Genomic DNA, 14,675 nt, shown 5'->3' with positions numbered 1-14,675 from the left:
AATTTCCAAGCATGTGGAGTGCGTGCAGATGGCGGCGCCTGTTTAATGCGCAAAAATGTGTGGTCATTTTCGTATGCTATTTACAATTTACAAAACCATTAATTAATTCAGACAACGGGGAATGTAACCACAGAAGAAAGCAATCCAATCCGCTTCCAGATACAAGTGCCAAAATTCCTTATAAAGTGACTGAGTTGAATCTCGCTTGTTGGCTGAAACTATAAATACTAGTTTTACCTTGATTAGGTACAAAAGAAGTTTGCTTGGAAACTTAACTAATCCAACAATCCAAAACAAAACAAGTCAAACCGCAATGTAGCAAAATCCAAACACAAAAGGCTCAACGATAAAGAAAGAAAGAAAAAAGTCCAATTATGTACAGTGGAAACAACTCAAACCCGCGTGGAGGAGGGTTGTAAAGGGGCCGCCTCATCGAGATCGTCGCCGCCGCGAACCAAATCGGACAAGACTTTTCCGGGAGCCTCCGGCGGATTCTCTCCAAGGAGAAGCGCGACGACTTCCTTCATGGTGGGTCTCCTCTGGGGGTCAGGGTGGCAACAAGCCAAGCCAAGCTTCAAAACCATCTCCATTTCTTCCTCGTCGTACTCCCCTTCGATCCTCGCATCGGCAGCCTCACGCGCGCACCCCTTCGCGTACAACTCCCTCACCCAATCGATGAGCACCACCTCCTCCTCTGCCACCGAAGTCTCAATGGGCCGCCTCCCGCACGCCACCTCCAACAGTACCACTCCATAGCTGTAGACGTCACTCGCGGACGTCGGCGCCGCAACCGTGGCCAGCTCCGGCGCCAAGTAACCCAGCGTCCCCACCACACGTGTGGTGTTGGGAACCTCCCCGTGCGTGTAAAGCTTGGCCAAACCAAAGTCCCCGAGTCTCCCTCGCATGTCGGCGTCCAATAATATGTTACTGGACTTAATATCTCGGTGAATAACGACCTGATCCCAACCATGGTGAAGGTAGTTAAGCCCCTCCGCCACGTCGACAAGGATACGACGGCGTTGCTCCCACCCTAGAAGCTTCTCGGGGCGATCGAAAACCCACCTGTTGAGACTCCCATTAGGCATGTAATCATAAACAAGCATAAGCTCGTTACCCTTTCTACACCACCCTCGCATTTGAACCAAGTTCTTGTGCTGAAGCCTCCCCATACTCTCTATCTCCGCCATGAATTCCCGCAGCCCTTGCTTCGAATCGTGGTTCACACACTTCACTGCAATCTGTGTCTTGTTCGGCAACGTCCCTTTGTACACTCTCCCGAACCCTCCCGAACCTAACAGCTGCTCCTTCCCAAATTCCCCTGTTGCAGAACTCAATTCCTCGTACGAGAATCTATGTGGCCAGTACTCTAGCTCCCAATCCTCGATCTCGTCTTGTTCGTCTTTCCCTTTCTGGATTCGCCACCATAAGTAAACACCACAACCGCATATAACCACAAAAACTACACAACCAATAACAATCCCCGCTATTGCGCCGCCAGAAAGCGAGGAAGTCGACGATTCCGGTTCGAACACCGGTAAGTTTGTCGTGTTCAGCTCCCTCGCTTGCCCTGAATCACTGAAGCTCCATGCCAGAACCCTCTGCGCCTCGATCCAGTTCGTTTTGGAAGCTGAAAACCCAACGTACATGTCAGTTGACACGTAGTTACCTATGGTAGGAACATAATGTGAAAGCGTAGGCCGCGTCGGGCGCGAAACGCCGATTGGCGCCACCGTTACGTTGAACAGCAGATTCTGGCCATCAAAATCGATCCAGGCTCGGATATTCTGGCCGGTTCGCATACGCACCGGCACGAACCCCCCGGTGGAATTGTAGTAGCCGGCAGGGGTGGAGAAGGTGGATTCGATGTTGTTGAGGTCGATGCCGATGTGGTTGTCGTCGATGTCGTTGAATTCAGGGTTCTGGCCGGTGTCGAATTCGACGGCGACAAGGGGGAAAAAGGTGGGGGAGGTGGCGTTGGTGAATAGGCCGAAGTACTGGCTGGCGAGGGCTCCGGGAGGGTCAGTGGTGTTGCAGAGGACGAAGGCGAGGCCAAAGCCAGGACTGGTAGTGATTTGCGGCAAGACGGAGAAGACAAAAGAGGTTGAGAATGAAGTGATGGATGAGGATGAGGAATTGGAAGAAGGTTTTGTGATGGGAACTTTTGTGGGATAGAAGACGCGTCCATAGGAGTACTGGTTGGAGTCGTTGGTCATGCGGATGACCGATGCGTCCACGCGAGCGTCTTTCACCAAAGTGAGGTTGGTTATGCCGGTGAAGGAGTTGAATAGGAAGTCCAAGCAAAGTGAAGGAGTCGCAAAGACAGCGAGGTGAAGAAGAAGAATAACCAACCACATGCCGGAATATGGTATTTCACCGGCAACGAGGATTTTTGAAGGAGACATAGGCCAAGTGTCTTTTGGGAATTTCCCAGGACTTGTATGGTTGGATTTTATTTGAACTCTTCCTTTAACCAATTAAGGATCAAGTTATGATTTTAAATATATATCAATTAATGCTCATATTAACAAGTGAGGAATGTTATTTTTGTTTGACTATTATTATTGTTTAAAAAAATGTCAATGAGACTTTCTTTTCGGCTGATGTTAATAATTCAACAAAGAGTGAATATTATAAAACTCAATTCAATGAGCTGGATCACTGATGAAGGTTCCTCAAAGAAAAGCAAGCAAGGGTAATCGCTGCGTAGCCTCAGCAGTCAGAATTATAAATTCGTACTCTGAATTTTTCTTGTTTTCATAGTGCCTTTTTGAAAGTCCACTTGCCATATCTCTACTGAGAATGATGACGTGGGTTTCGTTTCATGATTTTAGATTTTTACAATAACTTGTATATTTCTTGAGTTTAAATATTGAAAGGTTCACATGATTTACGTAAAAAGTTGAATTTTTTAAAAGTTATTTATTTGTTTTCTCCCTGGATAGTTCTAAAATATGGTATTTTGCGGTAGTAGCGTGATAATGTCTACATGGTGATGATGGTGACGCGGTACTCTTTTGGTAGAAAGTTAGGTTCTTGTGGTGGGGAGCTCCGGGCAGCAGTCTCGCACAGTGACAGAGTCTTGTGCAGATATTGTAGCGGTCTGATGACGGGAGCTTGTATTTACCAAATACTACCATTTTCCTGTTAGTTTATAATTCATTTTTTGGGAGAATAGATATGATTTTTCATTAGTATGTCTTTTAACAGGAATATAAAAAATCAGTACAGCAAAAAGTGTATTATTCGAGGAAATAAAAGCTACTGTCTGGTTTCGAAAAAAAAAAAGGGACCGAGTATTATTTATGTAAAAAATTCGAGGGTGGTGTATAACCAAAGAGAATGTACATTTGCTAAAATATACTAATTAAAAAAAGAATTTATGTATGTTAACAAATTATATATATATATATATATATATATATATATATATATATATATATATATATATATATATATATATATATTTATATTTGGTACAATAAAATTTAGAGGTACAGAAAAAAAATTGGAGATCCAGGAAGAAAGCCACTTAATTTTGGGCTTTAGAGAACGTTGATCTTACAACACAGCGAACACTTACAACTGCACAAGGCAACAATATTTATAGTGTTGGTACTGGGGTGTGATTTTTCATCAACCCCAAACCTTTACTCCACAAATTAGCACACAGGGAATAACTGATATGTCATTAATTTATAATAATACTTAACCAACTTGTAATACTATATTGTAGTTTTAAATTTTTGAACCAGAGAAAAAAATATTTTACATTCATAATAGCTACATACCAATAATTGATAAGATTAATTTATGAATTTTGTAAGAAAAACTTTCATGAAAGTATTTTTTTTATATATAATATCTATCGAGGTTTATTAATCCAGCGAGTTTTAAGCTGTAATTTAACTACTCAAATCTTAGAATAAAAACAAATAACTTGTCAAATAACACAAAGTTTAATATGGGCTAGCGGTCCATTTTTTTCTCCCTTCCTCTCTCCTTCGACAAATTCTTCCTGCACCTCCGTACTTTTCTTCTGCACTTCCATCAATATAAAAATTCCAACTTCTGAACTGATGGTAGAGAGGACGGTTCACATGACTTCTCAAATGCACTATCTTTTTACTTTCGAAAGTTAAAAATGTCTTATCAAGTAAATTTTTAATCTTTTTTAATTAATTTTAAATTGTGTAATTTGACTTTTTTTTTTAAAAGCATAACTCGAAAGAAATTTTTAATTTCTGAATTGTATAATTTAAAAATAGTAAAGTTATAATTTTTATATTTATAGGAGTGTAAAATAAAAGTACAGAGCTTTCTTCGTCATATTTGTTTTCCTCTTAGAGTTATGCTTCTTCAACTCATGTTTCTCGTTACCTCTTCCCTTCAAACTTCTCTTCTCATTTTATGTGATTATCATTCTTAAAGTTCATTTTTTTGTTATAAAATATCCTTACTATCAGTTCTTTAGCTTTATTTGTAAATGCTTTGATATTTTATCATTTTTTTTCAATTAAAAAATAATATTTTCTTAACTAATTAATTATTTGACTTGAGTTTTTGTTGCTTTGCTTATGGTTTTTAAGGAGTTTTGGAATAATTTATATTTTCTATTAATTTTAAATAATGTTAAATATGTTTTTCGTTCATAAATTATTTATTAAAATTATATTTCTTCTTTAAATTAAAATATGTATTGTTTGTACTAATATTTTATAAAAAAATAAAAAACTTTTGTAATGGAAAACAACATTAAAGTATTTTTGTTGTGGCAAAAGGTGTTTCAAAATGGATTAAAGCTATCCACATTATAATCTATAATTCAATTTTTTTTTAAATTACAAATGTACATGACTCAATATCATTGGATTATAATTACCTTAGTGGTGATTGATCTAGATGTAGTGGTTATGGGTAGTTTTGAAGGTGGTTAAGGTGGTGGGTTGGTGGAAGATATGGTGGTAGGCTTAAAGGTGATGATGAGCTTGGTGATGATAGATCTGAAGGTGATGGTTAAAGGTCAGCCTTGACAACAATTGTGGTTATGAAACACATAACATAGAATTGGATTTGGGTCATAGTTGGTATTTAATGAGATTGTTGATTCAACTCTTTCATGAACACCATAACGATGTCTCCATCAAGAATCATCCCATGCATCCTTGGATGCCACTCAATCCTAAGATTAAGCCATTTGGTTCATCAAAAAACCAAAATTTCAGTGACTAACCTCACTACACCATTATAAATTGATAGTTTAGTAGCCAACGATGGTGTACTTCGTCTAGGAGAAATGGGTATCTAATGTTGGATCACAAGTCATCATACCGATCCATATATAGAGAGGACTGGTTAGCCTGGATTTGAACTTGAAGGGATGGAGCGAAAGAGAAAATTTTGTGATGGAACATATAGTAGACACATTGTAGTTGGTGTTGTTAAGGGGTGATGAGGATGACTAGATAGTTGTTGGGAAAAATGATGTAGTGTTAAAGAATGTAGGAGGGTGTGATGGGATGAAAAGGGTCAAGAATGGAGTTGCTTGTAGAATAACATGGGAAAGATAAGGTGGAGGCTCTAAGAGAGGGTTTAATGGTGGAAAGAGTGAAAAGGAAGAAATGATTATAGGAGGACAAAAACGTGGAAGTTGCCATCATGGTTAGAGATGCCCAATAACCACGACCTCCAGGTTCACCACCACCAAGCTCAAACTTCAAGTCGCGTTATCATAGTCCCATCGATTTGGGTTTACCACTACCTAGCTTATCACTTCCAAACTCGTCATTATAATCACTCTCAACCTCGACGCCTTAACCATCGGGTTGCCTCCATGGTCACCACTTCAAAGTTCAATACTACTGATAATTGACGTTATCATGTTTTTTTTATTATGTATGTTTTTATTTTTTATGAGTATTTTTATTATTACCTTTTAGATAATTAAGGTTTTATTATATAATTTTAGATTTGTGAAATATTGTATACGTCAAAATCTCATAAAATTAAAAAATATATCAAAGACTATAATTCAAGAAAAAATTATTAAACTACATTTGTCAAGCCTAGTCAGTTTTGTTTAATTCGTCCAACAATCAAAGGCAAGTTTTCCAATGAGTAGCCCAAGTTACCTAACTACTTTAGTTCGCCCAATGAGTACTTGTACTGGGAGATATTAAATAAATGTATCATAGGTAAAACAAAGATACCTTCTTCCCTTATCATGATTAGAAGCCTGAGGTGCTAAAGAGAGGTTATGGGGAGGCTATTTGGGATGTTGGGAAGCTCTCTCTTCTCCTCTTTGGCATAAAGGTTTTACCCCTTTTAGGTTAAAAAGGAAGATGAGTTTCAAAATTAATGATGGAGATAAGAATGGGATGTGTTATTAGAGCGTGGAGCAACTACCAAGAACCTTGAGAGAGACCTTGATTATGATTTATGGTTTCAAATTCTTTCCTATTCTTCAATTTTGTAAACCCTAGGTTTTCCACAATGGAAAACTACTAAACCTATTTGTTGAGATTAAATGTAATAAATTTATTTCTTATATATTTTGCGAGGTTAATACAAATGTTTTTTTCTTTCCAATGTTAGTATTTGATTTCTATGTTTAATACTTGTTGTGACTTGAACAATTCCTACTTGATTGTTGTTCTTGAAGGATTGAAAAATGTCTTTTGAACTTGAAACTAAAATTAAGTACCTAATGAAAATTGTATCAAGGGATAAAACTTTCTTTATTAGTAATCTCAAGACTCTTGAACTTAATGTATAATTTCATTTGTTGATGATTCAAGGGATAGACTTTAATGAGTTGACTTTGATGTGTTATCATAGGTTAAAAGTTTATATAGATAAGATTTGAGTATATTTGTAAGTTGTCTTTGATATAAAATTGGAATTAAGATATATGTGAATGTTGTGCAAACTATTTAATAAAAATATAAAAGAATTAGTTGTACTTTTGTAGATTTTATTATCTAATGTTGTAAATTCAGAGTGTTGCACAAATCTTTTGAAAAAATAATAGTTGAATTTTTTACTTTATTACTTATGCTCTTTGATACACTTCTTATATAATAACAACCACTAAAATTAATTATAAATAATGTAAATATGTAATTTTAAGAAAAGAAATAAAATATAATCATATATCGTCACATGGATATTTTACTCTAATTCACTTTATAGCACTATTTATCACACAAAGATGTCTTTAACGTTAAGAACATTTTACTTTTTTTTTTCATAAAATATTGGAACGAAATTTGTACAAATTTTAATTTAGATACCAAATGGAATTTTAGTTAATAATTAAAAAAACATGTTTAATACTTTAGATATGATTTTTTAGGCATTAATGATAATCTGCACTGAACATAAATTTTTTATATTAGTGATATATTTTTTAATTTTAGATTGATTAATTGATTTATGCTATGAAGATTTTTTTTATCAATATGGTGAAGTTTAAAGGGTAAATAAACAATTATGTTTAATAATTTTCTTATCCATTCTTTTAATAGATTATCTTTTTACATTTTTTTCACTTACTTAAATTTAATTATCGAAATAAATAAATAATCAATATCAGTTTTTATAATTTTTGGTAGAAATCAATCTATTCTTATGAAAGTCTTTTAAGTATTGATTTATTTAATTGATATCTAAGTCAATAGTAAATGTGTTTTATTATTATTGTTAAATAATTTATATGAATTATTTATTATTCCTAGTCTATCTTATTTTGTTTTGGTTGCTATTGTCTTGCAATTATGATGTGTGTTTACATGTGAACAAATACTAATGCATCGAAGACGGTTCCAAAGCCAGCACTGTTAACAATGTTCTTCTCCTATGTTTTGAAATTTTTAAACAATTTATTTTAAAAATTTATCTTATTCTTATCAAGGAATAATTTATAAATATTCCTGTATGTCTATGTCTCTAAGACTCCACCATTTTATCTAAATTTTGTATTCATAACAGAAGAAAGAGAAGTTGGGTATGAGGCCTTTCAAATTTCGATAAAGAAAAAGAAAAGTATTTTGTAACAATTTTTTTTTTACAATTTTTCTACAACTATTTATGTGTTAGTTGATTATTAATCGTTTCAACTATACATGCTAATAAAATAATAACATATGTTTTATTATCAAAAAATTATTAAAAAAAATTATTATGATGCTAATTCGCCAACACCTAACAATTTGTAGCATGTCCTAAATTACCACGCGTTGATTACTTTAGATAATATATAATAAAATACTATACCATTTTTTTTCAAATATTTTTTATCTGCTCAAATTATCGTAAATTTATGTTGAAGTTAAATATATAGCTATAAACTATTTAATAAATAAAATAGATATACTAATATAAACATAATAAATAAATAATATATATCAATTATTTTACATGGTTCAATTCAGAAAATATTACCTTTACGTTGAGGATAAACATATGAATATAAATCAACCAAGAAAACGTTATAAAAATTTGACAAAATCACTTTATAATTTGTGGTCACTTTTTGAAAACTCAAAATAAATCGTTGCAAATATAATTTTGATATATTTGAGCATCAGTTTTTAACAATATTATAACTAGTATTAGAAAATTGATACGAGGATACAACTGCAGTTTAATATTTATAGAAAAATAATTCTTTAATATTTATATCAATTAGATGAAGGAGAATTTAAAGTAGATTTAAATTAAGAAGTCGTTAGCAGTTAAATCAATTTAACATGATATATATATTTTAGACTTATCTTTGTATAATTTGAAAAAAAAATGGATAATATTCAAACGAAATAAAAATATCTGACTTTTTTTTTGCGGGTTATATGTGATTAAGTTAAACTTCAGCCCTTCTCCCTTTCCTTATACCTCTTTCGTCCTCTCTCTCTTCCTCTTTGTCTCTCTCAAGATATTTATATATATATATATATATATATATATATATATATATATATATATATATATATATGCACATTAATCTTAAAATTAGTGTCATTGTCATCTAAGCTGAGCAGCTATTTATAGGATAAAAATAATATTGTCTAAGTAGTGTTTAGACTGAAAAATGAATTTAAGGAAGAATAGATGGAAAGATTTGAGGAGATGGAGGGAGAAAGATTGTTGAATATAATGGAGAGGTGTAGGGTATTTTTGGAATGAAAGAAAATAGTGGAGATGTGTAAAGTATTTTTGGAATAAAAGAAAATAGTGGGAGGTGTAGGAGTACTTGGGGTGGTGGAGTCAACAACACCCTTTTATTCTCCTTTGATTATTGAGAGTTGCTCCCTCCACCACCACCAACCGCTCCCTGCACCTTCCCATACCTTATTTGCCCTTCTATAAAACGGATGTCAACATCCGTTTCACCTTCAACGGATGTTGACATCCGTAACATCCATTTACATATTTTATATTTTAGTTTATTATTTTTATTTAAAAAAAAAAACTTCAACGGATGTGCCACATCCGTTTAATAGATTTTTAAAAAGTTTTTTATTTATTATTTAAATAATAATATATAAATTAAAATAATTATTACTATTTTATTAAATAAAATAAAATTAATTTATAAATAATTAAATAATAATTTTTAAAAAATTAAATAATATTTATATATTAATTTAAAATATCAAAAATTAAAAAACTAAAAACTAAAAAACAAAAAAAGGCAACGGATGTCGCCACATCCGTTTTAATATATTTATAACAAATTTTTTAATTATTATTTAAATAATAATACATAAATTAAAAGTAATAATAATTATTTTATTAAATAAAATAAAATTAATTTATAAAAAATTAAGTAATGATTTTAAAATAATTAAATTATATTTATATATTAACTTAAAACAAAAAAAATAAAAAAAACTAAACTAGAAAACCAAAAAAGCAACGGATGTCGCCACATCTGTTTTAATATATTTATAATAAATTTTTTAATTATTATTTAAATAATAATACATAAATTAAAATTAATAATAATTATTTTATTAAATAAAATAAAATTAATTTATAAAAAATTAAGTAATGATTTTAAAATAATTAAATTATATTTATATATTAATTTAAAACAAAAAAAACAAAAAAAATAAAAAAACTAAAAACTAAAAAACAAAAAAAAGGCAACGGATGTCGCCACATCCGTTAACGGATGTAGCACGTCCGTGAAAGAATTTTTTCTTCAACGGATATTGATATCCGTTGAAGAAAAGGGGTGGGGGTGTAGGATATTTTAAAATATAAATGATAGTTTTGGAATTTTAAAAAAATGTGGTGGTGTAGGGAGCAAAGTGGGGTGGTGTAGGGAGTAACCCTCTTGATTATTTTATCTTCTGTTAGACTACTGGCCCAATAGCACCTTAAGCGTTGGCCCAATTATGGTCCAACACTATTTAACGCGGTTAACTTTAGTTGATGCGGTTGATGATGGCCTAGTTGACCATTGTCGTGGTGGTGACCGAACGACTTGTGATGTTAACCATTCGGTATACACTATATCCGATATAATATCAAATAATTATTATATTGTCAATTTATAAAATAGTATTAAATTATAATAAAAATTGACAATAATATTGTTTTATTATTATAATTATTATTTATTATATTTATTTTATTATTATTTTCTTGAGTGTAAAATTTTAATTAGGATAAAATTTAAAGGAAAACAGCCGAGGTATGTGAACGAAAACGAGAGATGCATGATGGAAATAAGGTTAGCATAGCCTAAGTTTCATTTCATCTTCTTATATATTCATAAAAAAACCCATGAAGTTTCATCTTTCTGAAATCCATTCAAAAACATGAAAACAAACTTGAGTAGAAATTTTAAATCCATCCTCACGTTTAGTAGAATAATTTACTGTGAGAAAATACGTGTATTTTTCATTTTACAGATTTTAAAAATTTATTCTAAATACAAAACGAGATCTAAAAACTTATAAACTATGGTGCAGGTTATTGAATTTAGTTTATAATATATTACCAGATTTAAAAAATTTACTTTTTGATCATACAATTATTTTTTGAACTTAAATGACTATGTTTAAATTTTTCATAACAGATTTCACCATACTTTTATTTTTAATTATTTTTAAGTGAGTGTAACGTCTTGAATAAATTTTTTACCATATTCAAACAAAACTAATTTTGAATGATTTTGTTGGTATAATTGAAGTTATGAATTTTACATTGACTCATGTTTATTCAAATTTTGGTTGCAATGTTCGTGAGGTTTTATATTTTTAATTCCTATATAAAATTAAAAAAAGAAAATCTGAAAAAAATTCAAGAACTTGACAAAATATTATTTAAATTTATAAATTTTCTTTAGTATCAATATACCAATACAATGAAAATTGATATTATTAAGATAAAAAATTTATTAGTAATATTTAAAATGTATCAGTAACTAAAAATTACCAACATTATCAATATTTTTTTTATGAAATTCTTGATTTTTCGATAATTATATGTGGAAAAATATATAAATAACTATTGTTTAAATTTATCGATAATTACTAATAAAAAATTTATCGATAATTACTAATAAAAAATGTATCGATAATTATTAATAAAAAATTCATCAATAAAATAATAGCTACATAAGGAGAAACCTACATGTTTCTACATGAATTTTTCTTTTTAAAGATTTTTAACCGTAAAAAATAATGAACTTTTGGCAACAATTGGATGCAAATGACCAAAATAACATTTGATGCAGTTATAAATAAAGAAAATTAAGCACATGGAATCCAAATATGGCCTATGAATAGGCAATTAAATCTGCAAGCAAACTAGAAGAACAAAGGCTGAAAAATTATAATAAAGTTTTAGATTTTTTTGGTTGCATGGAGAGGAAAGCTTCATGAAAGCTAGGAATCCTTGGCTGATAAAATATTTGGAAAAGAGATATGAAGAGCTAACTCTTTTTTTGTACGACAGATGTATATTTTAGGTTCATGATTATGATTTTATGGTATATGATTAGGTTGAATTTTAGTAATGTTAGCTAACTGTTCACTTGTATGAGTTTTGGTTGTCTTTTACTACACTTTTTTTGTTTTCAATTTTTCAAGTTATCTCGGTAAAATCACAATTCCCACTTTGTTTACCGTTAAATTGAGCTGAAACTTTGATATATAATTTCTAATATATATTAGTCCACTTTGATCGCTCGGATTTTAAGTCTCAGGTCTATACTTAAAGGAATTAATTTCTCAATTTTGAGTAAACTGATCATCACTTGATTTCTATCCCTATGTTACCTTGTTAAGATATCAATCCTGACTTCGTTTACCATTAGTTTAAGCTGAAATTTTGATCTATGATTTCTGAGATATATTAGTCCACTTTGACCATTTGGATTTTTAATTTGAGGTCTGCAATTAGAGGAACTAATTTCTTAATTTTGAGCAAACTAATCATTATTGTATTTTTGTCTCTAAATTACCTTGGTAAAACCATAATTCTCACTTCGTTTACCCTTGGATTAAGATGAAATTTTGATATGTGATTCCTAAGACACCCTTGGATTAAGATGAAATTTTGATATGTGATTCCTAAGACATATTAATTCACTTCACTTTTAACGATTAGATTATTAATTTAAGGTATGTGATTTGAGGAATTAATTTCACATTTTTTAGTAACCTGATTAACACTATATTTTTATTCTTATGTTACCTCGGTAAAACTTCAATTCCTACTTGGTTTACGGTTAGATTGAACTGAAATTTTGACATGTAATTCATAAGACATAACGACTCATCTTGCCCGTTTGGATTTCTAATGGGATGTTTGTGCTTAGAGAAAGTAATTTATCATTTTGGGTAAAGTTGAAAACCCCTTGAATTATACCCTTGAGTTGTGTGAGTAAAACCTCAATTTATACCTAGTTAACCGGTAGATTAATTTGAAGTTTAGATATGTAGTTACTAAGATATATTGATTCAATTTGACTGCTCAGATTTTTAATTAGAGGTTTATATTTAGAGAAATTAGTTTTGTGTTTCTTAGGGAAGTCAACACCGCCTTAATTTTATTTTTGGATCATTATACAAAAATTTAGATTTTCGTTTTATTAACCATTGGATTGAACTGAAAATTTTACCATGGATTCTAAACATGTTGTTATTTACTTTGATCGATCAGATCTTTAATTAAAGGTCTGTAGTTAAAAAATCTTCCCTTGTAATATTCGAATTGTTTAAGTTGTTAATAATCTTTCACCAATTCAAAAACAGCGTATAACGTCACACGTTCAACGTCCAACCACTGAATAACCAACGTTAAAAATGACTGGTGGCATTTTTGTAAATAAATACAATTATTAGTCATCGTTTAGAATTGTAATTCAACGTCAATTTGTTATATTGGGTAGATTTTGCGAAGATGTTTGGCGGGAAGGTGAATATGTATTTACGTATGACTTCGAATTTCCTAAAATTAGACGTCAAAAGAATATAAAATGTTGAATGTCCCCGCGTTAGACGTTAAAAGGTTAGTGAATTCAATAAAAAATGAGAGGAAGATTGAAAATTTATTCACTTTATGTTAACACGCGATACCCTCTTCTCTGCTCAAACTTTTCTCGAACGAAATTTGACGACCATCACATGTAATATTTATTTCATTTGTTACAAATACATGCTAATTAACTACTTTAGGTATGATTTTCGTTTGTTTTGACTAATTATTTTCGTATTCTTGTCCTTCATAGGCGCATTCTGCTTGCTCTGCAACACTTTATTTCGACGAACCCACCTTTTGAAGGTTAGTTTTTGTTTTCGTTTTAAAGAACTTATTTGTTTAATTTGTTTGTTGTTTTTTTGTTGAACTTGTTATTGTTGTTTGGTTGAACCTGTTTCTTGTTGTTGTTTGATTGAACTTGTTTGTGTTTGTTGTTCATACTATACTACACGTTCATAGTTCATGCTTTATAAAATACCAAAAACTGAAATTTGATGTTTTTTCTGCTTTTCAAATCTTGTAGAATTGTAAAAAAGGATCACAATTAATTTAAAAAACAAAAATAATGTATTAATGTCGAATATTGACAAAATTCGACGTTAATTTGTTTTACTATGAATGTTTAATTGTTCTATGTTCAACATCAATTTAACGTACGTCGACCTCGAATTCAATGTGAAAAGCCGAAAAACACTGATGTTATACCGTGTTTCTATATTAGTGTTTGATAATATCAGGTGAAATCTTAAATAATTTTATAATTGATTTGTATTTATGGTTGTATAATTGATAATTTCAAAAATTTTTTGATGAAGATAAATCACATAAGCTTTTCAAAACGAAAACAAAAACTAACCTTTAAAAAAGAAATATTATTTTCACCCACAGTATCATTTAAGATTATCTTACAAATGATAAGTAAATATAAAATAATACCTAAAAGACTATCTACCATCTAAGTTTGAACTTTCAAACTCCGAAAGAAAATTCTATCAAAAATATAAAACAATTTTAAAAACTATACAATTTATCCAGTTTTAAAATATTTATTTTTAAAAAGTTACTACAAAATAGCATAAAAATATGAGAAATAAAATTTGGAACTTTGATAAAAAAAAACATGAAAAATAGGTATCAAGACCAAGGAAAAGGTTAAGTTCCTCTATATTTTATTGAAATTAGTC

The 14,675-nt window shown here is 30.7% G+C and overlaps 1 protein-coding gene across 1 annotated transcript; it reads right to left on the bottom strand.

Moving 5' to 3' along the window:
• Positions 1-174: 174 nt before the first annotated feature.
• On the bottom strand, positions 175-2,542 carry LOC124838706 (Concanavalin A-like lectin protein kinase family protein). The gene has a single exon (XM_047314385.2). The coding sequence runs from the start codon at positions 2,400-2,402 to the stop codon at positions 393-395; it is 2,010 nt and encodes a 669-aa protein (XP_047170341.1). The 5' UTR covers positions 2,403-2,542; the 3' UTR covers positions 175-392.
• Between the last annotated feature and the right edge of the window lie 12,133 nt (positions 2,543-14,675).

This window comes from Vigna umbellata, chromosome 1 (assembly GCF_029865625.1).
Source record: "Vigna umbellata cultivar VRB3 chromosome 1, Vumbellata_1.0, whole genome shotgun sequence".
In the NCBI taxonomy this organism is placed as follows: Eukaryota; Viridiplantae; Streptophyta; class Magnoliopsida; order Fabales; family Fabaceae; genus Vigna; species Vigna umbellata.
The sequence above is the reverse complement of the archived record's forward strand: the minus strand, read 5'-3'. Positions and strand labels throughout refer to the sequence as shown.

What these genes read in the sequence shown, in the direction of transcription:
- LOC124838706 (XM_047314385.2), bottom strand. Translation starts at nt 2,402, where the DNA reads ATGTCTCCTTCAAAAATCCTCGTTGCCGGTGAAATACCATATTCCGGC.